This window comes from Micromys minutus (assembly GCF_963924665.1).
Source record: "Micromys minutus genome assembly, chromosome: 10".
Lineage (NCBI taxonomy): Eukaryota > Metazoa > Chordata > Mammalia > Rodentia > Muridae > Micromys > Micromys minutus.
In genome coordinates this window covers 37,340,413-37,368,308 of record NC_137979.1, presented here as the reverse complement: position 1 = coordinate 37,368,308, position 27,896 = coordinate 37,340,413, and the positions used below count along the sequence as shown (strand labels likewise).

Here is a 27,896-nt window from a genome sequence, read left to right as displayed (position 1 = left end):
CCCAACATCACCGTCCCCTTTTCTGGGTTTTCAAGACAGGGTTTTCCAGGCTGTCCTAGAACTCATTGTATAGGCCAGGCTGGCCTTGAACTCAAGAAATACACCTGCCTTTGCTCAGTGAATGCGATTCAGGTTCAGAGACAGTTCACCCACCCGACAGCAGGCAGGTGGAAGTTGGATCCTTGGGAAAGGAACTAGAGAAGGATGGAGGATGGTAGGTAAGACAAGGCAAGGAGACCACTTATCCCTGCCCCATCTGGCCAGTGGTTGGACTTGAAGTTGAAAATCAACACAGATTCGGTCCATGTCCCAAGAAGGTAGCTCCGGCCCTGACGTCTTATTTCCAGGGACCATTCCTGACAAAGGAATAACTAATCGCTGAAGCGACATCAAAGTGGACAGTTTTCTTTTTCTGCCCAGTGATTTGGCTAGTTAGCCAGACCGGGGATAAAACCTAATCTGCCACTGTACGGAGACACCAGAAAGTGAAAGGGGAGGGAAGTTAATCTCGAGGCAGGACTTCTTAGCCGCCCCACCGCCCCTTCCAAGAGTCTCCTCGGGTGGAATCCTGTAGTCTGTCTCCTGGGAGCAGTTCGCTCTCCAGAAAATATGACACTATTTCCTGCCCTTGTTTGTTAACACACCCCGTCACCATCCGCCTCGGTTTCAAGTAACTGCCAAGCGGCATTAACACCCTCCTCCTCGCTGAGGCAGAAAATAGAAAAGGAAGATTTCAACAGACACCCCCTTCCCCCCCGCCCCCCCCCCATGTCATCCTCGGAGGCACCAAGATAACCAGGCCAGAAACCACAATTGGAGCTATGCTACCTCCGCTCCGCCCAGGAACGCCAAAGACAGAACGGTTTGACCACCTTCTGCATTTTCCTGCAAAGAGAAAATGTGCTATTTAGGCTGTTCAGGCTTTTTTCCTTGCTACAGAGAAAGTTTGGCTGTTGTTGTATTTTTTGTTTTGCTTTGTTTTTGTTGTTTGTTTGTTTTGTTTTGTTCAAATACAAAGCAAGAGAGCAGACTGTCAGCTAGAATCTGCTGCAATCAGGTGAGCCGCCCGCCGGCGCCTGCAGCGAAGACACACTGACCCCTAGTGGCCAGCCAAGCCCTTACAGCCCTGAGCCCACCCTTGCTCAGTAAACTAGCCTTGTCCCAAGCAATCCTGTGTGTGTTTTAGTGGGTGTGGCCCGTGCTGTGTCTCCACCACCTGCCCCAACACACTCACACACGAGTGCATTTACACACACCTTTTCCCTTTTTCCTTCTAAACAACGGAAGGAAGCAATTTCCCCTCCTTTAGTCCATTCCAGAAAACAATTTTCTAGATACCCTAGGAGAGGCTCAGCAGGTTTCTAAGTTCTGGGAGAATTGATGAGAAAGAGAGATGGTGCCCCTGTATAACACGGGGCTGGGGAGATGGTTCAGTGGATAAGAGCACTTCCTGCTCAAGCAGGAGGATTTGAGTTCCAATCCCTTAGCACCCACATAAAAACCAGAAAGAGTGCTGAAGAAATAACCTAGTGGTTAAAGCACTGGCTGACCAAACGTGAAGACTTGAGTTTTAATAGCATAGAACACACATCAACGCTGAGCGCGTGCGTCCTTGTCACCGGTGATGTCCAGAGCAAGCTGGCTAACCTGTGAATAAGCTCTGAGTTCAAGTGAGAAATCCCACCTCCATTAATATAGTGGAGAGCCACTAGGAACATTTCCTAACATCAACCTTAGGCTTACACACACACACACACACACACACACTTTTTAAATTACCCATACACAATCTATATGCAATTAGAACTATACCACCATTTCACAGATGAGCAAACTGAGACCTAGAAAGGCTTAATCATTTAGGAAGGATGAGTCCCACAGGAAACCCAGACAGCCTGTCTCTCAGCTACTGCACTTGCCTCTGTGGTGTGTGGGTAGATACCAACAAGGAAGAGACCGGGGCAGGGCTCTGGCTTTTCAAGCTCTTCTCTGTGTGTCTCCTCCATGCCTAAGAATTAGGGGCCATAACAATTCACGATGAAGCCATAGAACGAAGTGGTGTGTGGGAGGCAGCGCAGTGGGCTCCTTGACTTCACAGAACATCCCTCGTTTTCACAGCCTCGGGCCTGACATACAGAGTGTTCAACCAAACCTGAGCTGGACAGAGTTTGAAGGAAGGTTCTAGAAAAATGGAGGGGCAAGAAGAGGGGAGAGAGCTCCTTGAACCATAATGCTGAGGGGGAATGGTTCAAGCACACCCTTACTCTCCAACTTAGAGCTAGTACAAAGGGGAGTGAGGTAACCTCAGCTCAGCCCTCCCTACCTCACAGTGCTCCGTCACATCTGAAGACGGGAGCTGTTCTCCTTAGTGTCACTCATCTTCCATTTCATAAAAGCCCTACTACACAGACGTTTGTATAGCCACATGGGCTTCTCCTAACGTTTCCATCATTTATTGTGTGTCTCTGTGGAGTAGGGGGAGGCATTCGTGTGCTGCGACCCACATCTGGAAGTCAGAAGACAGCCTGCAGGAGTCTACTTTTTCCTTCCATCGTGTGGGTCCCAGTGTTTGAACTCCTGTCATAAGCCTTGCCACAAAGTACCTCAGCCCACTGAGCCATAAAAGCCCACCAGCCTTGGTGGTTTTCACTTGAGAAAATAAAAGTCTCTACCAAATGGGATCAGTCAGTTCCTAGGTAGTGAGCTAAGAGTCCACACACCAAATAAGCTGCCTTCCCATTCCGTGACTGTCAGCCCAGGCTCATACGGTAGAAGCTCAGCAGCCTGCCCCCATCTCCTCTCTAGGAGTTCTGTAAGGCTTCTTGTCTGCAGACCTTTACCCTGGCCATTCCCTCAGCCGGGAGTGCCCTTCCTGTACATGGATCTTCTCGAGGTTGGCTCCTTCCTGCCATTCCGGTGTCAGCTCAAGTGTCACCTCCTCCGAAAAGCCTTCCCTGTGCAGCCGACCTAAAATAGCCTTCCAGTTACCCTCGGTTGCATCATGGTCGTATCGCTTCCCAGCAGCTATTAATCTCGGCCGTGTCCAGTCATCCTTGGTGGTGTCTGCTCGTGTGTAATAAGGGTGTCTGTAACACAGCAAAAGCCTGCCGTGAGCCATGAGAGGTTCCCAAAGCTTCGCCCACTGCAGCCCATGACAGTAGCTTCAACATTATCCCCACTGAATAGAAGAGGAAACCAAGGCAGAGAACATTCTACAACCTATCCAAAAGTCTGCCGTTCCTAAGCCTTGCTCTTTGTTATCTTTAGAATTATTCATTTATTTTATGTACATAAGTACACTGTAGCTGTCTTCAGACACACCCGAAGAGGGCATCGGGTTCCATTACAGATGGTTGTGAGCCACCATGTGTTTGTGAGAATTGAACTCGAGACCCTCTGGAAGAACAGTCAGTGATCTTAACCGCTGAGCCATCTCTCCAGCTCCCAGTAAGCTTGCCCTTGGCATGGCAAAAGCATTAGCTGGTCAACAGCAACGGACAATTGAAATTTTAGCAAGCACAAAGCTTGGAGATTCCTCCCCCTAAAAGATACAGAATTGACCAATAGACAAATGAAAAGATGCTCAAATTTATTATTAGCCATTAGAGATGTGGAGATCAAAATCCCCAATGAGCTCCCTTTCGTACCCATTAAGAGTGATAAATTAGTTTAAGCAGAAAATAGTATGTTATTGAACTGAGGCAGCTGCCCTAGAGGAGACAATATAGGGCTGAGGAGTAGCATATGACCCAGCAATTCCCACTATGGGTAAAGACCAAAAGATATTGAAAACATTTACCCAAACAAGCTCATGTCCCTGAGTGTTTATACCACTGAGGAAGGCTAAAAAGTGTGAGGAACCCCAATGTGCATCAACTAATGAACATGTGATGGGATATATATCCATGCAGTGGAATATTAGTTGGCCCCAAAAAGGAATATTGATGCTTGCTATAACAATGATATTCTTGAAATCATATGTATATGAAGTCACTCAAAAAAAATGTATAGGAGTCAATGTATATGACATATCCAGAACAGGCCAACCCATGCATAGCAAGCAGCTAAGTGTTGCTGAGGACTGGGAAAAAGTAAAAATAGAGGGTGACAGTTTAAGGGACACAGGATCTCTTCAGGATGTTGAAATAGTGGGAAGGAGAGGTGGTGCTGGCTACACAAAATGTGAATGTAAGAAACACCAGAGTTCTGTTGGTTACAAGAGGGCTACACAGACGTCTCAGCAGAGAAAAGCCCTGGACAACCTGTGTTCAGTACACAGAGAACCAGCTCCAGCAAACTGTCCTCGGACTTTCAGGCTCATAGCATGACATATATGATAGATAGATAGATAGATAGATAGATAGATAGATAGATAGATAGATAGATAGATAGATAGATAGAAAAAAGGATAGATGGACGGACAGACGGACGGACAGGTGGAGGGATGGATGGATGGATGGATGGATGGATGGATGGATGGATGGATGGGCGGGCAGGTGGGTGGGTGGGTAGGTGGGTGGGTGGGTGGATGGACGGATGGATAAATGGAAAGATAGATGGGTGGTGGATTGATGGATAAATGGATGGAAAGATTGGAAAGATAGACAAACCAGCCTTTGGATGCATGGAAGTTGCCTTGATCGGTCAATCCCTTGCTACAAAAGCATGAGGACCTGAGTTCAGATCCCCAGCAGTCATGTAAAAGGCAGGCATGGCATCGTGCACCTGTAATCCCAGTTCTGGGAGCAGAGACTCAGAGACTTGGTGGCCAGCCAGACTAGCCCATCAATGCACTGCAGGTTCAGCAAAAGATGCTTTCTCAAAATAGACAATGGAAAATTTGTTGACTTCTGAGGTACACACACACACACACATACACACACACACACACACACACACACACACACACAGACACACACACACACACACACACACACACACACACTGCTTTGCTTATTTTGCTCATCACATCCCTGGGCCTAGAACAGTGTCAGGTGTTTGACAGAAATAATCCCTCAGACATGAGTAATGGAACCATCCGTGTCTCCCAGCACACTCGGGCCCTTTCATGAAGTCCCAGGAAGCTCTGGGTCCATGTTTCCTAAACTCCAAATGCTCCTGAACATCCCACTGATTCAGATGGCTGATGAGGCTTGGGAGTTTGCATGTGTAACGAGATGCCTGTCTTCCCCCAGAACCAGGCTTTGAGAACATGGGTGTATACATTGCATTCAGCCACAAAAGAGGCAAAGAGGCATCTCAGAAAAAAGAAGACATCTGGGGCTAGAGCAGGGCCCACATAGTGACAGGGAGGCGGGGGTGGGGGGGAGGGACTGAACCATACTGAATCATACTGATCTCTCAAGCCGGGTCTCAAAATCTGTATGCTACAGAGGGAAGTTATAGGTTCAGGAAGGGACAAGATAACCAGACGCAGATTCCAAGGACCTGCCCCCAGTGATCCACTTCCTCCAGGTAGGCACTGACTTCTAAAGTTGTTCCACTAGCTGTCAATCAAACCTTACAGTCCACACTGGTGGTAATGTTTTGTGAAAGGATCTCATGCAACTCAAGTTAAGCTTTATACTCACTGTGTAGTTGAGGATGGCCTTGAACTTTAGGTCCCCCTACCTCCAGCTTCTCTGGGAGCTACAGGCATGTGCCACCATGCCCAGTTTTATGGAGGGCTAGTGGTCCTACCCAGGGATTGTGCATGCTATCTGGTCAACTCTACTAGTCACCTTTGAGTGACCTCTCCAACACAGTACAGAAGTCTTCTGGGAACATCTCACACCCAACAATACCATGCTTCTGTGTTTCCTGGGTAAAGGTTTGCAATTTGAGGCTGAGCTGGGGTGAGACAGGACAGGGAGAGGCTTCACAATTGAGCAAACAGATAATTACTATGTTCCTCCTCCCACTGTGACAGAGTGTTGGGATCCTCTCCAGAAATGTCGGCCAACTCCTGACCTATAGTGCAACACACTGAATGCATGTGTCTCCCAGTGTGTAGTAAGTCCCTTTGAATGGGGGTCATAGTTATCTTTGAGCATCTAAAAGAACAAACTTACTTGCCAGCTAGAGGGCTGACTAAATGAAATAGGAAATAGGAAAGGCAATTTCTCACAGAAGTCCTGATGTCCATCCACTTTTACTTTTTTTATTACATCTTATTTAGTGTGTGTGTGTGTGTGTGTGTGTGTGTGTGTGTGTGCACGCGCGCGTGCATACATGTTCATGTTTATGCGCACATTGTTAACATACTATAGCACACATGTGGAGGTCAGAGGACACCTTGTAGGAGTCAGTTCTCTTCTATCGTGTGGGTCCCGGGGATGGAGCTCAAGTTTTCAGGTTTTGTTATCAAGTTCCTTTAACCCTCCGAGTGGTCTTACTGGCCCATGTGCATCCTTTCTGGCCACAAACCCAAGCCATCTGAGCCAGGAGTTTATGCCTGTTTCAGCAGGTGTTGATCAGTAATAAGTCAAAGACCAAAACCTTTCTCATTCAAGTGGCTCGAAGGCTACATGCCACCTCCTATGGTAGATAACCACAGTGAGACTGTTGCCTTCCATTCCACCACACACTCTTCCCAGGAAGGATGCCTCTAATACCACAAACATGTAAAAGGTCAACAAATAAAGCAAGGGTCTTGCCATATAGCCCAGGATCGCCTCAAAGTCTCTATGTAGCTGGGGTTTATCCTTGAATTTGCTTTCCTCCTGCCCAACCTCCTGAATTACCAGAATTATAAGCATATGGCACCTTACTCAGCCTACTTCTAGTTTTAAAAGTCCTATAAGGCATATAAAATGAATGCCCTCCCTCGGGGTGAGTATACCTGCCTGACCCTTCTTGAAAGATGTCATATTTACCCCCCCCCCCCTGGAACTACTCAGGACATGTCCCATACCCTCCCAGCATCTTCTTTTGTTGACATTTTATTTAATCTCTAAAAGTTACTGTGATAACCATCAGCCTGAATACCAGAGATACTCCAATACAACAATGCTTATGTAAAACCAGCTTCATAATGGAAACCGGGGCACCACAATAGGATGTGAGAATATTCAAAGAGGCAGAAGCAAACTGAATTTTCGAGACAAAGATGAGATTATGCCAGACACGATGAAACAGCAATCCTTGATCACTGTGATCAATAACAAGAGCTGATGTCCTTATAGGGCTGTCCTAGGAAGGGTTTCATTCCTGTGAAAAGACACCATGACCACGACAACTCTTATAAAGGAAAACATTCCACTGGGGCTGGCTTACAGTGCCGGAGGTTTAGACCATTGTTACCAGGGCAGGGAGCATGGCAGCGTGCAGACATGAGAAAGAGCTAAGAGTACATGTTGATCTGAGGCCAGCAGACAGAGACTGTCAAAGCCCACCCCTACAGTGACATGCCTCCTCTGACAAGACTACACCCTAAAGAGAAATTTTCCGGTTTCTCTGGAGACTTAGCTAAATTCTAATGTTTTGCTGGGACAGACAGAGGGAAAAGGGGTTTTCTAAAGCAGACACGTGAACGACTGTTTTGCTGAAGCAGAAAGGATGTTTCCCTGCAGCAAACATGTGAAAGAACTCATGACGTTTAGAAAGAATATAAATGTGACCCCACAGTGGGAGCTGGAGCACTGATTTGCTTTGCCCCGCCTCGTCGGACCCCTCCTCGATAGTCTTCACTGACAACACGCATACATGGATTGGTTCACCTTACACTGCATTGCTGAGCTTCGCCAAAGAACCTCTCCTGAGATTCCTGTGGCTTCTTGTCACTTCAGCAGACTTGAGCCAATTGTCAAGCATCGTGGTTTCTCCCGGACTGAATTATCTTGCTAATTCGAGTGTGGTATCTGTTTAGTAGGTTGAGATGACTGATAATAATGAAGATTGGAATCACCCCCAAAGAACTATTAATAGTTCTACATATCCTAATGACCTCTTTTCCACTACCTCCAGTGGGTGGTGGGCTACGGGAGAGGTTGAACCTCTTAAAGTAGGTTGTGAAAAATATATGCCTACAACACCCACTTCAACAAGGCCATACCTTCTAATAGTGTCACTCCATATGGCCAAGTATTCAAACACAAGTCTATGGGGCCAGACCTTTTCTTTCTTTTTTTTTTTTAAGATTTATTTATTTTATGTGTGTACACGGTCGCTATCTTCAGACACACTAGAAGAGAGCATTAGACCCCATTACAGATGGTTGTGAGCCACCATGTGGTTGCTGGGAATTGAACTCAGGACCTCTGGAAGGACAATCAGTGTTCTTAACTACTGAGCCATCTCTCCAGCCCCGGGGCCAGACTTTTTCAAGCCACCACATGAAATTTCTGTGTAAGGTTTTAGTGGCCTGTGTCTGCTGTCCTCAGATCAAGATGTAGAACTCTCAGCTCCTTCTCCAGCACCATGTCTGCTTGCACACTGCCATGTTCCCTGTCGTGATGATAATGGTACCAAACCTCTGACACTGCAATCCGGTCCTAATGAAATATTTTCCTTAGATTTCTTTGTGACTGTCACTATCAGGAGATCATGTGGGGAAAACCCCGCCTCACAAGCTACCAGCTTTATTTACTGTTTTGTCTTTGCAAGGCTGACACAAGGGACTCCATTTTTGTCCTGCCAGCTTTTTTCACATTGCTATGGTGAGACTCAGTAACTCTCTTCCTAACAAGCCCACCCCTGACACCACTCAAAACGACTCCCCTGCTCTGCTTGAGCTTAGACCATTGAGTCTCTAATTCTGGAACTGAGGTACAGGACAGGGCTATGGGGTACAAAGAAGCACTCCGCTTCCCACAAGAAATGTCGCTTTTGCTGGAGGACTAGGCATGCATTTAGAGTTGTATTACAGTCCTGTTGGGATGACCTTGGGCAAATATTTTCTTGGGGGGGGGGAGAAAAAACAGAAAAGTAGTTTGTGCAAAACTGCTGAGTGTTCATGTTTCCATTTTCAATCTGCATTAAAAGTTTATTATTTCATGTGCATATCTATCCTCTCTGTGCGTATGAGTGGGTGTGGGTGTGTTTGTGCCACAGTGGAAGTGGGGGGTGGGGGGTAACTCACAGGAGTTGACTCTTTTTCTCCATGTAGGTCCTAGGGATCAAATTCAGGTCATCAGGCACCCACCATCTCACCAAGGCTCATTCAGATACTGAAGAACAGTATAGGGGCCAGAAAGATGCCTTCCAGCTCTTGCAGAGGACACACACACACGCCTGTGCACGCACACATGAGCAAGGTGGCTCATAACCATCTGTGAACTCCAGTTCCCATAGATCAGCATCCTCTTTCTGGTCTCCCCAGTGCATGGTATACATACAGTCAAACACTCATATACATAAACTAAAAATAAATTAGTCTTAAAAATAAAAGAGATTAGTACACTTTCTGGAACTGGGTTTACAGAGATGAGCAAGGGAAGGCAATCTCCAGTACTCTCCTCATAGGAAAAGAGGCACACAGAAAGATTAAGCACCAGCCTTTATTAGTTCAGCTAAGAAAGGAAAAAGTAGATGACCCAAAAACTCAGCAGCCCCAAGTGATGCTCTCTGAACAAGATATCCCTAGGGTCCTCAGGACAGAAGCCCTGCCCCATGCCTGTTCCGCAACCCTCTAAGGAAGGACTAGGGTTCTGCCTACACTTGCAAACTGGCAGGAAGGCCTTCAGAAGCCCTGTGCTTCAAGCTGTTAGTTTCCATGATGTAGGAGGTAAGTGGAGCAGAATATATATTCATTGTTTTCCCCAAGGCAACTTCTGGCTGCTCACTGAAGGCTACACGTTCTTGAGGTCAGAAGACATTGTTTCTAAGGCTTCAGATCAAATAGAAGATGAGCAGTCTCTGGATCACTGCCTGTCAGCATGCTTGCTGGAAAAGAAAAGAATGAGAAAATAATGTTAGAAAAATGGTGATGATGGTAGTGGTGGTGGTGGTGATGGTGGTGATGGTGATGGTGGTGGTAGTAGTGGTGGTGATGGTGGTGGTGGTGATGGTGGTGATGGTGATGGTGGTAATGGTGGTGGTGGTAGTGGTGGTGGTGGTGATGGTGGTGGTGGTGATGGTGGTGATGGTGGTGGTGGTGGTGGTAGTAATGGTGGTGGTGGTGATGGTGATGGTGGTGGTGGTAGTGGTGGTGATGATGGTGGTGGTGGTAGTGGTGGTGGTGATGATGGTGGTGGTGATGATGGTGGTGATGGTGGAATAAGAAAGGAGAAGGGAAGAGCCACCAGCGGTTACTTCCTGGGGGGGGGGGGAATCCCTCTGTGTACCAATTTTAAAAGATTTGTCTTATTTATGTATATGTGTATCTGTATGTGTACACATGTATATAGATTTCCGTGTGCCAGAAGGCCAGAAGAGGGCATCAGATTTTCCTGGAGCTAGATTATATAGGAGATGGTGAGCCTCCTCCCACGAGGGCTGGAAACTGAACTCAAGCGCTCTGGAAGAGCAGCACACACTCTTGACCACTGAGCCATCTCCAACTTTTTGGATCCTCAGGACAGCAAAGGAGAGGCTGCCAATCTCTGCATCTTACAGGAGAAACAGAAAGCGGTCAGCCTGGCTTTTCCATTCAGCCAGTCACTAGTAGACTCCAGATCTGCAAGCTGTTGACTCCAAATTCCAGCCTGAGCCACCCCTGTCCCTACTGCTTCCCTGTCAGTCTGAAATGACACCTTTGTGGAATCCTGTGACTCTGTTTAAGTCATTCACCACCAGGCAGTGGTGATGCATGCCTTTAATCCCAGCACTTGGCAGGCAGAGGCAGACAGAGCTCTGAGTTCTAGGCCAGCCTGGTCTACAGGGTGAGTTCTGGGACAGCTAGGACTGCACAGTAAAACCCTGACCCAAAAACACAAGAAGAAAGAAGAGGGGAAGGAGGAGACATCATCCCTGAGGACCAAAGACAACATCATCCCGATGTATAGATTCAGAAGCAGAAACTGAGAGGAGCTTGCTACAGAGTTAAGATTCAGAGCAGTCAGCCCACTCTAGCCAGAGTCTGAGCTCCTAAGCACCTCACAATTCTGTTTCCTCTTTTGAATGTGTGTGTATGTGTGTATGTGAGTGTGTGTGTGTGTGTGTGTGTGTGTGTTTGAGTGTGTGTGTGTGTGTGTGCGTGTGTGCGTGTGTGTGTGTGTGTGTGTGTGTGAGTGTGTGTGTGTATCACAGTACAGATGTAGAAATCAAAGCACAAACGTGCATCTGTGGAACTTGGTTCTCTCCTACCCTGTGGGTCCCAGGGTCCAAACTCAAATCATCAAACTTAACGGCAAGTGTCTTTGCCATCTCACTGCCCCCACCGTTCTGTTTTCTAGAAGAAACCACGTAGAGTTTTCTGTGATGGAAGACAAGGTCCTGATGCAGGAGGAGATGGCAGCCTGGGAGTCATGGGTGCATCATGTGTAAGCATGTTGGCGGAAATAAGCATTCTACACTTGATAAGCATTATACTGTGGAGCTGACACAGCCCCGTTGTTGGAGCACTGCCCAGCATGCATGAAGCCCTACATTTTGTCCCCAGCAGTGCATAAAACTAACTGTGGTGTCACATTCCTATAATCCCAGTATGTGGGAGCGGTGGGAAGAAGAACCAGAAGTTCCGGGTCATCCTAGTCTACTCACAAGTTCTTTAAGACTGCGGAGGCTGCGTTTAGCTCAGCGATAGAATGCTTGCCTAGCAAGGCCCTGGGTTCGGTCCTCAGCTCCAGAAAAAAAAAGAAAGAAAGAAAAACACAATAACAAAAACACTGGGGAGGCTATCCCTGCCTTTGGCTATCAACTCTTCAAAACTGGAATTTCTCTAGGAGTGTCCATGCTGGGAGAAGGGAAGGACCAAAGCCCAGTACCTGGGAGAGGAGAAATTGTCTGCTAGAAAGAGATTTCATAAGGTTTTGTCACCTTGTCACCTTGTGGCAGAGACTGGAAACTTAGACGTAGATGATTGACAGACCACACTTTAACCAAGACCACTTAGTGATGCATGCGTCTGGTCTTCTATTTAAACTAAACCTCAAGTCAGGACCCTAAAAGTGGACACAGGAGTCACAGGACCTCTGTTCCTCTTCCCAGGGTGTTCCCACAGAGTAAGTGTCCTTTTTCTGGCTTTCTTTATTAATGGTGTCTTTGATTGGCCTATTGAGAATGAGCAGCTGAGCCCCAGCTCCTGGAAGCTGCCAAGTCAGAGAAACTCTGAGCAGAACAACTCTAGTTAACACCTGGCACATCAGAAGAAGCTGACTCAGAACTCTTGCCCTCTTCCACATCTTCTTGTCCTCTACAAGACTTGTCCCTCCCAGGGACATCTTGGACAGGATCAAGTAAAGTTCTGCATTTATTCCATGTCAGTCCTTTCTGTGCCTGGGTGCTCCTTAATACCCATAAAACGGGGTCAAAGTTCACACCATCGATGACACTTGGCGAACTACCGGGTGACATTCCAAAGGGACCAATCCCGTACCATCACAGTAGCTCAAAATATGCAGCATTGAAGATTAAAAAGCTTGCTTGTGACCACACCCGTTCTGGTCTGTCTTTTTGGTCTGTAAAGACCTCAGAGAGGGCTAGGCATGGTGGTGCGTGCCTTTAAGCACTCAGGAGACAAAAAGGCTGGTGGACCTCTTTGAGTTCAAAACCAGCCTTTTCGACACAGCATGCTCCAAGCCCTCCAAAGCTATGGGGGTTGGGGAGGTGTGGAGGAAAGGAGAAAGGAAAAGAAAACCTGCACAGAAGCAGATAAAAGGCTGGAGAGGGAGAGAGATGGCTCAACTGTTATCAGCCCTGGCTGCTCTTCTAGAGAGCTCAATTCCCAGCAACCACACAGTGGCTCACAGCTGCTGTAACTCCAGTCTTAGGGGATATGGTGCCCTCTTCTGGCCTCTGTAGGAATTGCATGCATGGGGTACACAGCTCTTTTCTAGCTGGTAAATACAGTATCATCCCCTCCAGATCTGCGATCTCTTGGTGACTAGTAGGCTCCCTGCTTTTCTCCTGGCCTGGTTCCCTTGACACCCCCTAAACAACACACAACTGACATACTGGCCTCTGAGCACACTGCCCCCCCAAAAAAAAAACTGCCTACCATGAACATACTTCCAATAGTCACCCATTCCAACAGAAGGCCTGGGACATACCAAGCTGGCCCCAGGTCCTTTACACGGGATGGACAATGTTCCTGTCACAATGCGGCTTGCAGTGAGGATTCAGCCAGTGTTCCAGAAACTGCTCCTCAGCACGGTGCTCCAGGGCCAGGAGGTGGTGCATATACTCCTGTAGAGACAAACACAGCTCCTGGAACTCGCCACCCAGACCACGCTTGCCTTAAGCTCACAGAGGTCTGTCTGCCTCTGCCTCTCAAGGGCTGGGATCAAAGTAGTGTGGCACACACTCAGCTTGCCCCTTCTTGTCCTCAGGCTTTCACACCGTTCAGTGGGAAGCCAGCCAGCAAGGGAGACGGATGGTACAGCCTGCAGGGGTCAACCTCACTCAGAAAGGACCCGGGATGCTATAACCATGAGGTGTGAATCTCTCCAAAGTGTGTGTGAAACAGAACCACAAAATATTGAAGCAACTCTAAAATAAAATAAAATAAAATAAAATAAAAAAACCAGTGGCTGTTAACCAGAAAAGTGGCATTTCACCATGGGAGAGAGTGGACATATTTAGTAATATAGTATTTATGGCAAGATTAAGTGCTTTGGACATATGTCTATATCAAAAATATGTTAAGCCTTCCTACTGCACCGAAAAGCCTTTAACAGCGGGCCCAGATTGAACTTGAAGTTTTGACGTTTTGAGGATGTGCTCTAGAAACTCTACAGCCAGCACTAAACACAACCATTGAAAAAGAAAGATGGGTTAGCGGTGGTGGTGCATGCCTTTCATCCCCACACTCAGGAGGCAGAGGCAGGTAGATCTCTGAGTTCAAGGCCAGCCAGGTCTGCAGAGTAAGTTCCAGGACAGCCAGAACCGTTGCACAGAAAAACCAGGTCAAAAAGAGGAAGGAAGGAAGGAAGGAAGGAAGGAAGGAAGGAAAGAAGAAAGAAGGAGGGTGAAGCTAGGAAATAGTTCATTTGGCAAAATACTTGCCATATAAGATTAGGACCCGAGTTCAGGTCCCAGAACCTGCATTGTGGTGTGTGCCAATAATTCCAGCACTGATGGGGCAGGGACAGAAGGGTCTCCAGACTTGCTGGGCAGCCAGTCTCTCAGAATAAGTGAGCTCTGGGTTCAGTGAGAGACCCTGCCTCAAAAACACACAGTGGAGAGCAGTTGAGGAGCTCTGGCTTCCCCTTGCATGTTTACAGAGCTGTACATGTATACCTGCACAGAAACACATTCACACATGCACACCATGCATGTGCACACACTTGCAAACACACCTGCACAGGAACACATTCACACACATACACCATGCATGTGCACACACCTGCACTGGAACACATTCACACACATACACCATGCATGTGCACACACCTGCACATGCACACCTGCACTGGAAAACATTCACACATATACACCAGATGCACCATACATGGGCACACACCTGCATACACATCTGCACAGGAAAACACTCATACTCATACATCATGTAAGTGAACACACACTCACAGAGGAGCGAGGCGTGGGGGCTATGTGCTGTAATCCCAGCACATGGCAAGCTGAGACAGGAGAATTGCCATACATTCAAGGCCAGCCCAAGCAACATAATAAATTCCAGGCCAGCCTAGGCTTAATGTGAGACCCCGCCTCAAAAAGAAACGAAGTAGTCTACGGAAAGAGATGCTTAACATGCCTCTTGACAAGGACCTAAAGCACACACACAGGTGAAGCATTACCTCCCTCTTTGTAGCATCTCCTGTTTCTCGGAACTGGAAAAACTCGCGTAGCAACCCAGACTCAGAAAGACAAACAGCGTATGTTCTCTTTCATATGAAGATCTACATTCTGGACTGTAGAAACACTGCACACACATGGTGCACACATACGTTCGAGCAAAACACTCCTATACGCATAAAATAAAAATAAGCCCATAAAATAATTTTAAGTAGAGAGAGAGGTGCAGTGTCTCAAAAACACACAAATCCCAGGCTCAGAGGATTCTCTGCCTTGGCCTTCTGAATAGCGGGACTATAGCACATGCTGCCCAGCCCTGGGTAATGTGGTTTAGCACCTGGTACACAGTAGGGCCTCAGTTCAGCTCGCTGAAGAGATATATAAATGAATACATGAAGAGATTGCTTTTTATCTTGCTGAGTCCTCCTTGGAAGGTCCCTCGCCTTCTGTGTCCATTGTCTTTGCTATAAGAGCCAAACGTACATAAAAGCAGAAGTCAGTGTCTGTTTCACAGCAGCTGAAGTCATCACTGAAGAAAAGCCACCAAAATAGACACACACTGAGAACAAGAAAGAAGCCAGCACCGGTTTCCATGACACTTGAGTATTTATTTTAAATGTTGGGGAAATGAATATGCCACAAAGGCCTGAAAGCAGTCATTAGTCAAAGATGAAAAGCCCAACTACAAATCGGCTAAAAACCACAAATTCAACAATTGCATTGGCCGAGTCAGAAATGACCCAGTCCTAATGACCCTCTCAAATGTTCCTGGACGAAGAAAGGAGAGAGAGATGGAAAACAGGTTTTCATTTCTTTAGATTTCCCTTCTCCAGGGAGGGAAGAAATTAAACAAAAACAAAAACTCGTATTTGTGTTCCATGTCAAACACTCATTGTAATGATTTAAAGTGAATCTTTTCCCAGTAACTGGAACGGGAACGACACTTAGAGCCTCGCTGGTGGCGTGATGATGTGAAGAGATGTCCAGCAGGGCCTGGCCTGACCCAAGAACGACATAGCAAACAGCCTATCAAGGCATGAACCCTTTCCAAGATGTCTCCATCCTTTCCTGCGACATTTGGGCAGGATTACGGATCCACTGACATTCGGGAGAATTTATTTTGCTCGTTAGTCAAAGGTAATCACGCAGGCTGGAGAATGGCTCAGAAGTTAACTGTCCTAGATTCCCCCAAAGGCTCCACATCCCAGGAAAGCCAACACACGCTGACATCTCAGTGATTCTGAACCATCTTTGAGATCATGGGAACAAAGGGGTAATGGAGTTCCTGCGACAGTTGTCATGGTGCTAAACAGGAAAGCATGTTTACAAAGGCTACTTACCAGAAAGCCAGCATGATTTATCTGCACCCAGTAAGAACACACCTGAAAGGAAGACAAGCCAAAACAGCCAAGCATCCTAGGAAGGCGAATCCCCAGGGGACGGGAGCACTTATAAACAAAGTGATCACAAAGGACACTGCTGGAGCCTAAATGTCATCGTTCTTAAGGAATCTGCCTGATTCTCCCGGGAAAATGGCAAACAAATTCGTCCTTAAGGTTTGGAAAGATAAGAGAAGCTCAGTGAGTTTAAATGAAGAGATAAAAGAGATTTGCTTGAGATACACTCTAGGTTCCACAGCGAAGTTCTACCCTGCTGAGTAAGAACACCCCCACCCACCCTCCACAGGAAGCAGAAACACAGCTAGCATTTACCAAATGATCACTTGATCACTGGTTTGGTTCTGGAGACCCAGAAGTGAGACAAACTGTCCATCTCCTAAAGTGATTTAGAAGAGTCTAATAGGGCAATAAATGTCAAGATTGGGGACTGGAGTGGCTCAACGGTTAAGAACACATACTGTCCTTGCAAAGGACCCAAGTTCAGTTCCCAGCACTCACATATATACACATGTATACACATGCACCCACACATGCATAATTAAAATTAAAAAATAATATTTTTAAATAAACTAAAATTTAAGTATCAAATATAAAGTTCACTGGAGCACCGGCTTTAGTACTCTGCAAGATGGTAGGCCCATTATCTCTTTCAGCCTTTTTCTAGAAACCCGGTTTCACAAGGGTGTGTTTAGTGACGAGTACAGCATTGTTTCTGTAGCCTGTCTTCTCAGGAACTATCTTCTCAGCGCCCCCTAGTGGATGTCTGAAAACACAACTGGTGCAGGATTTCCATAGACCACGTTTTTTTCCTATACACACAGGCCTATAATGAAGTTTAATTTACAAATTGGACCAAGCAAGAAGTCAATGACAATAATTCATTACAAAATAGAATAACTTTAATGTTACGATACAGAGCTGGAGAGGTAACTCTGTCAGTAAAGCCTTTAACTTCATTCGGGGAAGGGCCTGCCTCAGGAGAGGCTGGGTGGGTCTGTCTAGAGAGAAAGTTACTGAATGTATCCATGGTAATAAAATAGGAAGCTGGAAGACCTGATAGTCCATTAGTAAAGTCCTTGCCTTGCAAGCATGAGATCCTGAGTTCGATCCCCAGAACCCGCACTTAAAAGCCCAGGCATAATAGTGTACACCTTTAATCCCCATGCTGGACTCACTGGCCAGCCTATCTAACCTACTTGGGGTGCTCCAGGTCCGTGAGAGATCCTGTCTCAAATACAAGGTAGATGGCTCCTGAAAAATGATACCCAAGGTTAACCCTGGCCTCTGAATGCATGGAAAAGCATGAATGTACACACACACATAAGACAATAAGCTATAATAAAAGCTTGTAAATGATGTCTATCACACATGCATACACACAGACACATGGACACACCCTCAGCTCTCAACACAGCTTATCGGGCTGTGCTTCCCCTTCTTCTTATGGGAACACGAGATGATGTGTCTGTGGGGTAGGACGGAGTCAGGGGAAGGGCAGAGGCTGTACACAAAAACTGCTGAAAGAGAAGCTCAGACTATAATGGACCCAGTAATGGAGACAGAGACTGTCTGAGTCACCATGACCAAGGTAACGCTGAGGAAAGAAAGCATTTCGCTGGGGACTTGCTTACAGGTTCAGGTCAGCCCATAATAATCATGGTGGGATACAGGCAGACAGAGAGAGAGGGAGAGGAAGAGGGGGGGGAGACTGGGTCTGGTGTGGGCCTTTGAAATCTCAAAGCCCATCCTCAGTGACACACCTTAAAAAGGGCACACTTACACCAACAAAGCCACACCGCCTAACCAGTTCAAACAGGTCACCTGGGGACCAAGCACAGAAATATATGAGCCAATGTGGGTATTCTCATTCAGACCACTGCAGAGTGACGCAGGAATGTAAACATGCTACACATGGCTACCCTATGCAGGATCAAGCAAGACATCACAAGACCTCACCACCCTCCCCAGAATAGCACACAATTTTTTATAGATTTATTTTATTTATTTTATGTATATAAGTACACTGTCACTGCCTTCAGACACACCAAAAGAGGGGCATTGAATCCCATTACAGATGGTTGTGAACCACCATGTGGTTGCTGGGAATTGAACTCAGGACCTCTGGAAGAACAGTCAGTGCTCTTAACCACTGAGCCATCTCTCCAACCCACAGAGCCAATTTTAACTTACACACTGTTCCCTGCTAAAATCTCCCATTTAACATTTGTAGACTACGGATGATCAGGTCACAGAAAGCAGAAGTGCAAGTAAGGAAAGGTGAGTGCACAGGAAGGGTAGATAGGAAAGAGAAACACTGTAACATTCAGAAGGAAGGGGATGGGAGATGGAAGAGTGGCAGGGAACCCAGAGACAGCTTGGAGCCAGCATGTCCCCATGCCATAGCACACTGTCTCTCTTCTCTAAGCAGAAAGGATGCAGGAGACTGTGTGTTAGGGTCACTACTGCTGTGATGAAACACCAGGACCAAAGCAAACTGGGGAGAATGGGTTTCCCTCCCTCAGGGTTCCATTATCAAAAGCAAGGAGGGCGGGAACTCAAGCAGGACAGGAACCTGGAGGTAGGAGCTGATGCAAGGGCCACGGAGGGGTGCTGCTTGCTCGATTGCTCCTCGTGGCTTGCTCAGCCTGCTTTCTTGTAGAATCCAAGCCCACCAGCCTGGGTGGCCTCACCCACGGTGGCCTGGGCCCTTTCCCATCAATTGCTAATTAAGAAAAGTTCCTACAGACCTGCCTACAACCTGATCTTTCAGAGGCATTTTCCCAGTTGAGGCTCTGATGACTCTGGCGTGGGTCAGGCTTTAAGAATTATTTACTGGGCTGGGTTTGGTTTGTTTTTTTTGGGGGGGGGGTTGTTTGTTTATTTTTAAGGAATCACCCATAGAGATCACTTCAACCTCACAATGAGCCTAATAGGTAGTTATTATTTTCTTGTTTTCTAGCTGCAAGAGAGAGAGAGACTCAAAGTTTAATCAATTTGGAAGACACAACGAATTGAGATGCAGACAAGCTTACATAATGTTGTGGGAATCAGATTTAGGATCATTTATTTTTTTAAAACAGGAAGCTTAAATTGTATGTCCCCCAAATTCATATACACTCATTCAAGGGAAATCCTGTTTCAGAAAGTGAATCTTTACCCATGTTACCAATTAAAGATGGCATCCTACTGGATTCAGGTGGATCCTGTCCCGTGGCTGGTGTCCTTTGAAGAGGGAAATGCGAGAAATTAGGGGGCCAGTCAGTGGCAAGGCACTTGCTTAGCACATATGTGCTCTATCCCCGCCTGATGGCTTGTTTTTGCTAACAACTGGACACAAGGCACCTTCACGTGAGGAGGGAATCTCAGCGAGGCACTGTGGGTAGGCTTCTCTGTGAGGGATTGTGGTGATTAGTTCATTGAGATGGGAAGACCCGCCCACTATGGGTGGGGCATCATTCCCTGGATTTGGGTTGTGATAAAGTGGAGATGAGCTGAGGACATGCAATGCTCTCATTCATTCTCTCTTGACGGTAGATATGGCTGTTTCCGGTTCCTGCTAACTTAACTCTCCCACAGGAACGGAGCGCAACCCGGAACTGTAAGCTAAAATAAACCCTTTCTTCCCCCACGTTGCATCTATCAGCATATTTTATTACAGAAACAAAACTAGAACACCCCAACACTGGAAGGGGGGGGAGGAAATGTAGACACAAAGAAGGCCACGTTACAGCAGACAGGCTGGAGTCGTGCGGCCATGGGTTAAGAAACAGCAAGGACCACCAGCCGCCACTAGGAGGCAGGCGAAGGACGGGTAACAGCCACGTCAGCGCTTCCAGAAGGAACTAACTGCAGATGCTTGATTTCAAACCCGGGCCTCCTGAGTTGTAAGATAATAAAGTGCGATTTTACCACAGTCCTTTACAGCAGCCCTAAGAAATACACACAAGCCACAGAGAGGACGGAGGTGACGGTAAAATTTTGCCCCAAATCTTATCACTCAGAAACACCATCACTTTTGCCCCATACACACATATAAGCCGCAATTAATATGAGTAGGCAAAGTTTTTCTTCAAAACTTCATCTACATTCTGAAAGTTGTACATGCAAATTTTCATATAAGGTTTTGTCAAGAGTTCAGGAGAAAATGCGTTACAGCTGGATCTCATGGAGGTATTTCCTCAAGGGAGGCTCCTTTCTCTGTGATAACTCCAGCTTGTGTCAAGTTGACACACAAAACCAGCCAGTACAGATTCCTAATAAGATATAAATTAATCTGACCCATTTGGAAGGCAATTTGGAAAAATGTATTAAGAGCCTTAGACCTGTTCCTTCTCTTGGCCTCCTCATTCCGCTCTGGCAATCTATCTGAGACCTTTATAATCAAACATAGCTGTTGTACTGTGCTGTCTAATTGTCTTTTTTAATTAATTATCTGTGAGTACACTGTCGCTGTCTTCAGACACACCAGAAGAGGGCATCTGATCCCATTACAGATGGTTGTGAGCCACCACGTGGTTGCTGGGAATTGAACTCAGAATCTTTGGAAGAGCAGCCAGTGCTCTTAACCACTGAGCCATCCCTCCAGCCCTGTCTTTGTCTTTTTAACCCTTGCTCCTGCCCTGCCCTGCTGACTGACTGAACTGGCTTGGTCACTCCAGGCCCCAGCTTCCTCCATCAAGGGTCTTGTTCTCCCTGCCTCCCCGAGGCAGATGCCAGTCTGACCATCACTAGGACATTGTCAGGCGCAGGAAACACGCAGGGACTGCTTCAAACAGTCAAGGCCCCTGTGTGCATTTGAACCTGTGTCCAATAAGCCTGTAATTCTGCAGAAGCCAAGGGTCACAATGACAAGCACTCACCATAGCTCTACATGAGGAAAGACTGCAAATCTCTATCTGTGTTTTCATTTTGAACTAGCACACCTCCCTAAAGCACTTCTTCCATGGCCTCTCCTTTCTCTGAACCAGTTTTCTTCTATCCAGTCACTTAGCAAGAAACAACATAAGACAACCCCACTAGTTAATGTTTCAGTTAGGTAAGTTGGCCGTAAGCACACGGGTCTCCAGGCTTGCTTTCCAGGGGCACATGCCTTCCCCCAAAAGCTCTCAAGAGGCACTCATTGGCCCAAGTTCGCCCGTCAGTCTCCTGGGTACCGTGACAAGGAGATGCGATGTGTGTCCAACAATGCCACTGGCTGTTTCCCGTGCACGGCATCTGAAGGCCAGCATCTAAGAAGCTCTATATTCTGAATCTCTAATTCACAGACCTGATCATATCAGTACCCTGCTCGAAACCCCTGGAGCACTAAAACCCAACCATGTTGCAATGATGTCCATGGGCATCATTCCAAGTAGCCCAAAAGGCCCAAAGAAGAACGTGGAGAAAGGATATCTGACACAGATATTCTTCAAAGCCTTTTTCAAAGCACGTATGTATTGGCCAGATGTGGTGGCACACGCCTTTAATCTCAGCACTCAAGAAGCAGAAGCAGGTGGATCTCTGGGAGTTCAAAGTCAGCCTGGTCTTCTACAGAGTGAGTTCCAAGATAGCCAAGGCTATGTTGAGAAACCCTGTCTCAAATGAAAAAGAAAAGAAAGAAAAAAAAACAAAGGAGGAAAAGAAAGGGAAAGACAGAAGGAAGCCATGTCTCTTCAGGAGCCAAGGGCCCGTGGATGATGTCCACCCACTGTGCAGCTCTGATCACCAGTTCCTGACCCTGCCTGGCCATGGACCTCACTGACATCCCATAACATGCTGACAAGTATCAGGGCCACCATACTCTGCACTGAAATCCAGCTGCATGTGTCGTTAGAGGTTGAGGCAGGCTATGGCCCTAAGCCAGGAAGAGGCGCAGTGTCAGCAAAGGAGCAGACTCAGAAGGTTCTAAGAGGGGAGAGGACCACACAATGCAGAGTTCAGAGCCAAGTGCTCCACAGTTGCAGGAGGCAGGAAACTGAGCTTCAACGGTCCAAACACCTGCACACAGAGGCCTACAGAGCCCTCGGTGAGGACCAAGGCTGTTTCCCCACAGAGTTCAAGACGAGCCAAGTGCAGATGCTGTCAAAGAAAACTTCAGAAATCAGGATGTGAACTTACTGATAGAATGCTTGCTTTGTACATGACAAGACCCTCATCCCCAGTGCAGAAAAGAAAGCCAAGAGTCATGATGTATAGTAATGTAAAGAAACTTTCCCCATATACACTATCAAGCTATCTGAAAGGCTCACTGGGTAAGGGTGCTTGCTGCCAAGCCTGACAGCCTGATTTTGGGCCTGGCCCACACTGGACAGAAGGAGAGACTCAGCTCCTACAGGTGATCCTCTGCCTCCGTACACGCATACACAACACTTAATAAGTGAATATAAAACAAAGAATGAAAGAAGAAACAAAGTGAATTGAAAGATTCAAATCTAGTTTGACCTGAGCCAAAAGCATTTACCATCATTTTTCCCTTTCAATGCCGGGCATCAAATCTAGAACCTTGTCCCATTCCAGGCAAGCATTCTACCACTGAGAATCGTTTCCAGCCCAATAAAAGTCTTTTAAGGGCTCGAGAGAAGGCTCAGTGGTTAAAGCACTGATTGTTCTTCCAGAGGTCCTGAGTTCAAGTCCCAGCAACCACATGGTGGCTCACAACCATCTGTAATGAGATCTTCTGGTGTGTCTGAAGACAGCGGCAGTGTACTCATACACATAAAATAAATAAATCTTCTTAAAGTTATATAAAGAGAGTGTTTTAAATATCAAATTATGCACATTGAGTTTGCAGCAAGGAAAAGTAAACACGGTTCTGGGTTCCTATAAGCCTCAACAGAAGATCTGACTAAGAGCAGACACCCAGCTGAGGGGTCCAAGGAAAAGACCAATCTGAACCACAGAGATACAGCCAGATTCCCCAAATTTGCAAATTTCCCAAGCTTGTTGATGCATTGTGATAAACTTTCACCTGGATGAGGCAGAAATACCATAAATATCCAAAGCAATTGCAGCTGGCCACAGCAGGAGCCAAGGTAGGCCCCAAAACAGAGGCTAGACCAGCCTACCAAGGTCTTACGCCCTGTACTAAACACCCAAAAGGAAGGCAGGAAAGGGGGCTGTGTAACTACTTACCTTTTTGTTGTGATAAAATATACGACTTGAGGGAGACTTATTGTCCTTCACTGTTTGGGGGTACCAGTCCATCATGATGAAGGGGGGCATGGCAGTGGGACCACAAGGCTACTGTTCATTTTGCCCCCACAATCAGGAAGTAAAAAGAAATGACCCAGGCCAGCAGATGCATCTACAACACAATTCTTGCACCTAAGGCCCAGTGATCACTACAGAAGAGAAATCAGAAAGACCATAGGAGCCAGAGGAATGGGGGGGGGGGGTGGTTGCTGTGAAATTGTGTGTCCTAGAAATGTCAGAGAGGCTGCATTCATAAAGTCTGGTCAACATGGCTGCCCAAACAAAACCTAAACAAGGATGAGGCCTGCGGGCATGCTAACATGGAAGAGGAAGAGCTCAGAAGACTTCAACCCTAGACAAAGAACCATAGGCAATGGGAATTCTGAGAGGAAGAAATGGTCTTCTCCGGGGACGAACCCCTCTAACTGCTTATCCGATGACAAGTTGTCAACCTTGAGATTACATAGATACAGGTAACATTATTCAGACTGAACAGGTTGTAATTTTGTATTTATTTGTGTGAGTCTGTGTGTGTCTGTGAGTGTGTGTGTATGAGTGTGTGTAAGTGTGTGTGTGATTGTGTGTGTGAGAGTTTGTGTGTATGAGTGTGCATGTGTGAATGTGTGAGTGTGTATGTGTGTGAGAGTTTGTGTGTATGAGTGTGTGTGAGTGTTGTGTGTGTGAATGTGTATGTGTGTATATGTGTGTGAAAGTTTGTGTGTATGAGTGTGTGTGTGTGTGTGTGTGAAGCAGAGGTAAGTGGATCTCTGTGAATTTGAGGCCAGCCTAGTCTACAAAGTGAATTCCAGGGCTGTTACACATAGAAACCCTGTCTTGGGGGGCAGAGAGCAGGGGGAGTGGTAGTGGGGGATTAGTGGGGAGGGGAGAAAAGTTCATGAAGTTGTGAGTGGGGAACAACATGATTACATTATAACTTCAAAAATGTTTAAAAATATGTTATGAAAATACAAATAAAAGCTGGTGCCCAGATTGCTTTCTCCTTTGTATGGCTGTCTAGAGCCCAGTCCATAGAATGGCGCTGCCTACATTCAGAATGGGTCTTTCCCCACCTCAGTTAGCTCAGTCTTAAAACCCTCACAGGCAAACCTCCTCTTAGTGGTGGTCCTAGATCCTCTTAAGCTGACAATGTTAACGATCACAGATCCCTGGTTCAGAGACTACGCAAGGCAGAGCTGAGACTAAAGGCCGAAACCAGAAGCGGCTGCTATGGAGATTTTCTAGGAAGGCCATCGCTAGCTGAGGATGCTAGTCCAGGTCGCCTGGGGTCCAAGAGGCAGCCAGTGGGTCGGCATCAGCCAAAGAGAACAAACAGCTCCGGAGCAAGCAGATGGGAGGAGGGAGGAGAGCGGACGGAGGACAGCGGAGGGAGGAGAGCGGACGGAGGACAGCGGAGGGAGGAGAGTGGATGGAGGACAGCGGAGGGAGGAGAGCGGACGGAGGACAGCGGAGGGAGGAGAGCGGACGGAGGACAGCGGAGGGAGGAGAGCGGACGGAGGACAGAGGAGGGAGGAGAGTGGACGGAGGACAGCGGAGGGAGGAGAGCGGACGGAGGACAGCGGAGGGAGGAGAGCGGACGGAGGACAGCGGAGGGAGGAGAGCGGACGGAGGACAGCGGAGGGAGGAGAGCGGATGGAGGACAGAGGAGGGAGGAGAGCGGACGGAGAACAGCGGAGGGAGGAGAGCGGACGGAGGACAGCGGAGGGAGGAGAGCGGACGGAGGACAGAGGAGGGAGGAGAGCGGACGGAGGACAGCGGAGGGAGGAGAGTGGATGGAGGACAGCGGAGGGAGGAGAGTGGATGGAGGACAGCGGAGGGAGGAGAGTGGATGGAGGACAGCGGAGGGAGGAGAGTGGACGGAGGACAGCGGAGGGAGGAGAGCGGACGGAGGACAGCGGAGGGAGGAGAGCGGACGGAGGACAGCGGAGGGAGGAGAGCGGACGGAGGACAGCGGAGGGAGGAGAGTGGATGGAGGACAGAGGAGGGAGGAGAGTGGACGGAGGACAGAGGAGGGAGGAGAGCGGACGGAGGACAGCGGAGGGAGGAGAGTGGACGGAGGACAGCGGAGGGAGGAGAGTGGACTGAGGACAGCGGAGGGAGGAGAGTGGACGGAGGACAGCGGAGGGAGGAGAGTGGACGGAGGACAGCGGAGGGAGGAGAGTGGATGGAGGACAGCGGAGGGAGGAGAGTGGACGGAGGACAGAGGAGGGAGGAGAGTGGACGGAGGACAGAGGAGGGAGGAGAGTGGACGGAGGACAGAGGAGGGAGGAGAGTGGACGGAGGACAGAGGAGGGAGGAGAGCGGACGGAGGACAGCGGAGGGAGGAGAGTGGATGGAGGACAGCGGAGGGAGGAGAGCGGACGGAGGACAGCGGAGGGAGGAGAGTGGACGGAGGACAGAGGAGGGAGGAGAGTAGACGGAGGACAGAGGAGGGAGGAGAGTGGATGGAGGACAGAGGAGGGAGGAGAGTGGATGGAGGACAGAGGAGGGAGGAGAGTGGACGGAGGACAGCGGAGGGAGGAGAGTGGATGGAGGACAGAGGAGGGAGGAGAGTGGACGGAGGACAGCGGAGGGAGGAGAGTGGATGGAGGACAGCGGAGGGAGGAGAGTGGACGGAGGACAGAGGAGGGAGGAGAGTGTACGGAGGACAGCGGAGGGAGGAGAGCGGACGGAGGACAGCGGAGGGAGGAGAGTGGATGGAGGACAGCGGAGGGAGGAGGGAGCAGCCCTCTTGAGATGCTGGGACACACTCCACACCCCTGTAGACCCTGCTATTTCTGCGTTGAGTAGGTGGGTAGAGCCAGCATCTCTAAGAGTGAAGATCACACTTTAGTCTTACTCCTGAGTCTGTAATGGAACCATCCATCTCACAGCTACCCTGTGACCAGCCCTGAACGAATGCTCATGCAGAAGATATAACATGCTCTATAAAACTGCCAGTGCCAGGCACTCACCCGCATGGGCTCGTCCGGGAACCCAGGTTTGCTGGGCCTGTCTTGTCGCCTGGACCTCAGGAGCTGTTTCGCTTCCTTTTCTGTCAGAATCGGGGAGGCTTCTGGAAAAATCAGGAAAAGACTTGAGAGATTCCCAGGTCCGGGAATCAACACTCTACCTTAGTATTCCAGAGAGAATTTGCAAGTCTAATCTCAGTTAAAATACAAAAAAAAAAAAAAAAAAAAAAATTCTGTCCCAAAAGATGTGGCATTTCTGAAGACCAGAAATTTTATATTGTTTATACTATGGTTAACTCAGAGCAAAAGTGTCAGGACTTAAATCTTTAAAGTGGACATTTGTGTAACGTGTGGTTTTGCTTTTTGTTGCTTGCTTGCTTGTTTTTGTCTGGCTTGCCTGCCTTGAACTCAGTATCTAGTGGGGAGGACCTTGACCCTGATCCTTCTGACTGCTACGATAAATGACAGTTATTTACTACCTTGTCCAGTGAATGTGGTCCTGAGACTAAGCTCTGGGCTTCTTCACATATGCTAGACAAGGGTTCAGCCAACTGAGCTACATCCCCATCCCTGAATATGGTATTAAAAAAAATATTTATTCTTTCCTCTTCTGTTGTCTGTGGCAATACGACTGTGTTAAACCTGGTCTTCATACACTCCACTGAGAAGGTACAGTTGCAAAATTATTATTAAAATTAATATTAAACAATATTAGCATGATAAAAGAATATAAAACCTCTGTAATCCCATATGAACTATAAAAGAAGATGCAGTTAAAGGCTCCTCAGCATTTTCTAAAATGGTACTCAGACACATTTTAAGACTTTTAAGGGTATTTACCTCCCTTTTAAAGAATAATAATTCTACAAGCTTGTTCTTACGAAAAGAATGAGCAGCAAAATGTCAATATACACTATATATTATTATATCTGCGTAAAATCAGGCCGGGCCCTTGGAGAGAGAACCTACCTGAGGAGAAAGCCAGCAGGGTGAAAGCAAAAATCAAGACAAACAGCCTTTCCATGATGCCAGGCTTCTCTCTGCTGACTGCGCTCCCCCGACCGGTCCTTCCTATTTGAAAGAGCCCCCCCCCCCCGTCAGATCCAATGCTGCATAGATTTCCACTAACACGGTTTGCCTTATGATGCTAAGTGCATCTGACTCTGAGTTTGCAATAATGACTGTTAAAATATTTCCCTCCAAATTCCTGAGACGTTTTCATCCTGAGACAGGAAATGGTCCCTCTGCAATGTGACCTCCTGGTGCCGTTTTTGGGAACTTTCATTTCGTATAAACAGCCCATTCTGTAATTGTTTCTGAGTATTTCTCTAAGGCTTCATTCAGTGTGTTTTTTGTTTCACTGAGTTGGTATGCATTGCTTTTTTTTTTTTTTTTTTTTTTTTTTTGACATTTAGTTATTTTGTGTTTATGGGTGTGTGTGTGTATGTGGGCACTCGCAGACCTCCATGGAAGGACATAAGTCAGGGGCCAGTTTGTGGAAATCAGT

General features: G+C 47.4%; 1 protein-coding gene across 1 annotated transcript; it reads right to left on the bottom strand.

Moving 5' to 3' along the window:
- Positions 1 to 13,167: 13,167 nt before the first annotated feature.
- Positions 13,168 to 27,413, bottom strand: LOC308426153 (uncharacterized protein C17orf67 homolog; the record flags this gene model as incomplete). Its single annotated transcript, XM_080923911.1, has 3 exons — positions 13,168 to 13,284; positions 26,393 to 26,493; positions 27,359 to 27,413. 3 exons carry the CDS (start codon positions 27,411 to 27,413, stop codon positions 13,168 to 13,170), a joined length of 273 nt encoding a protein of 90 aa, XP_080780037.1.
- Between the last annotated feature and the right edge of the window lie 483 nt (positions 27,414 to 27,896).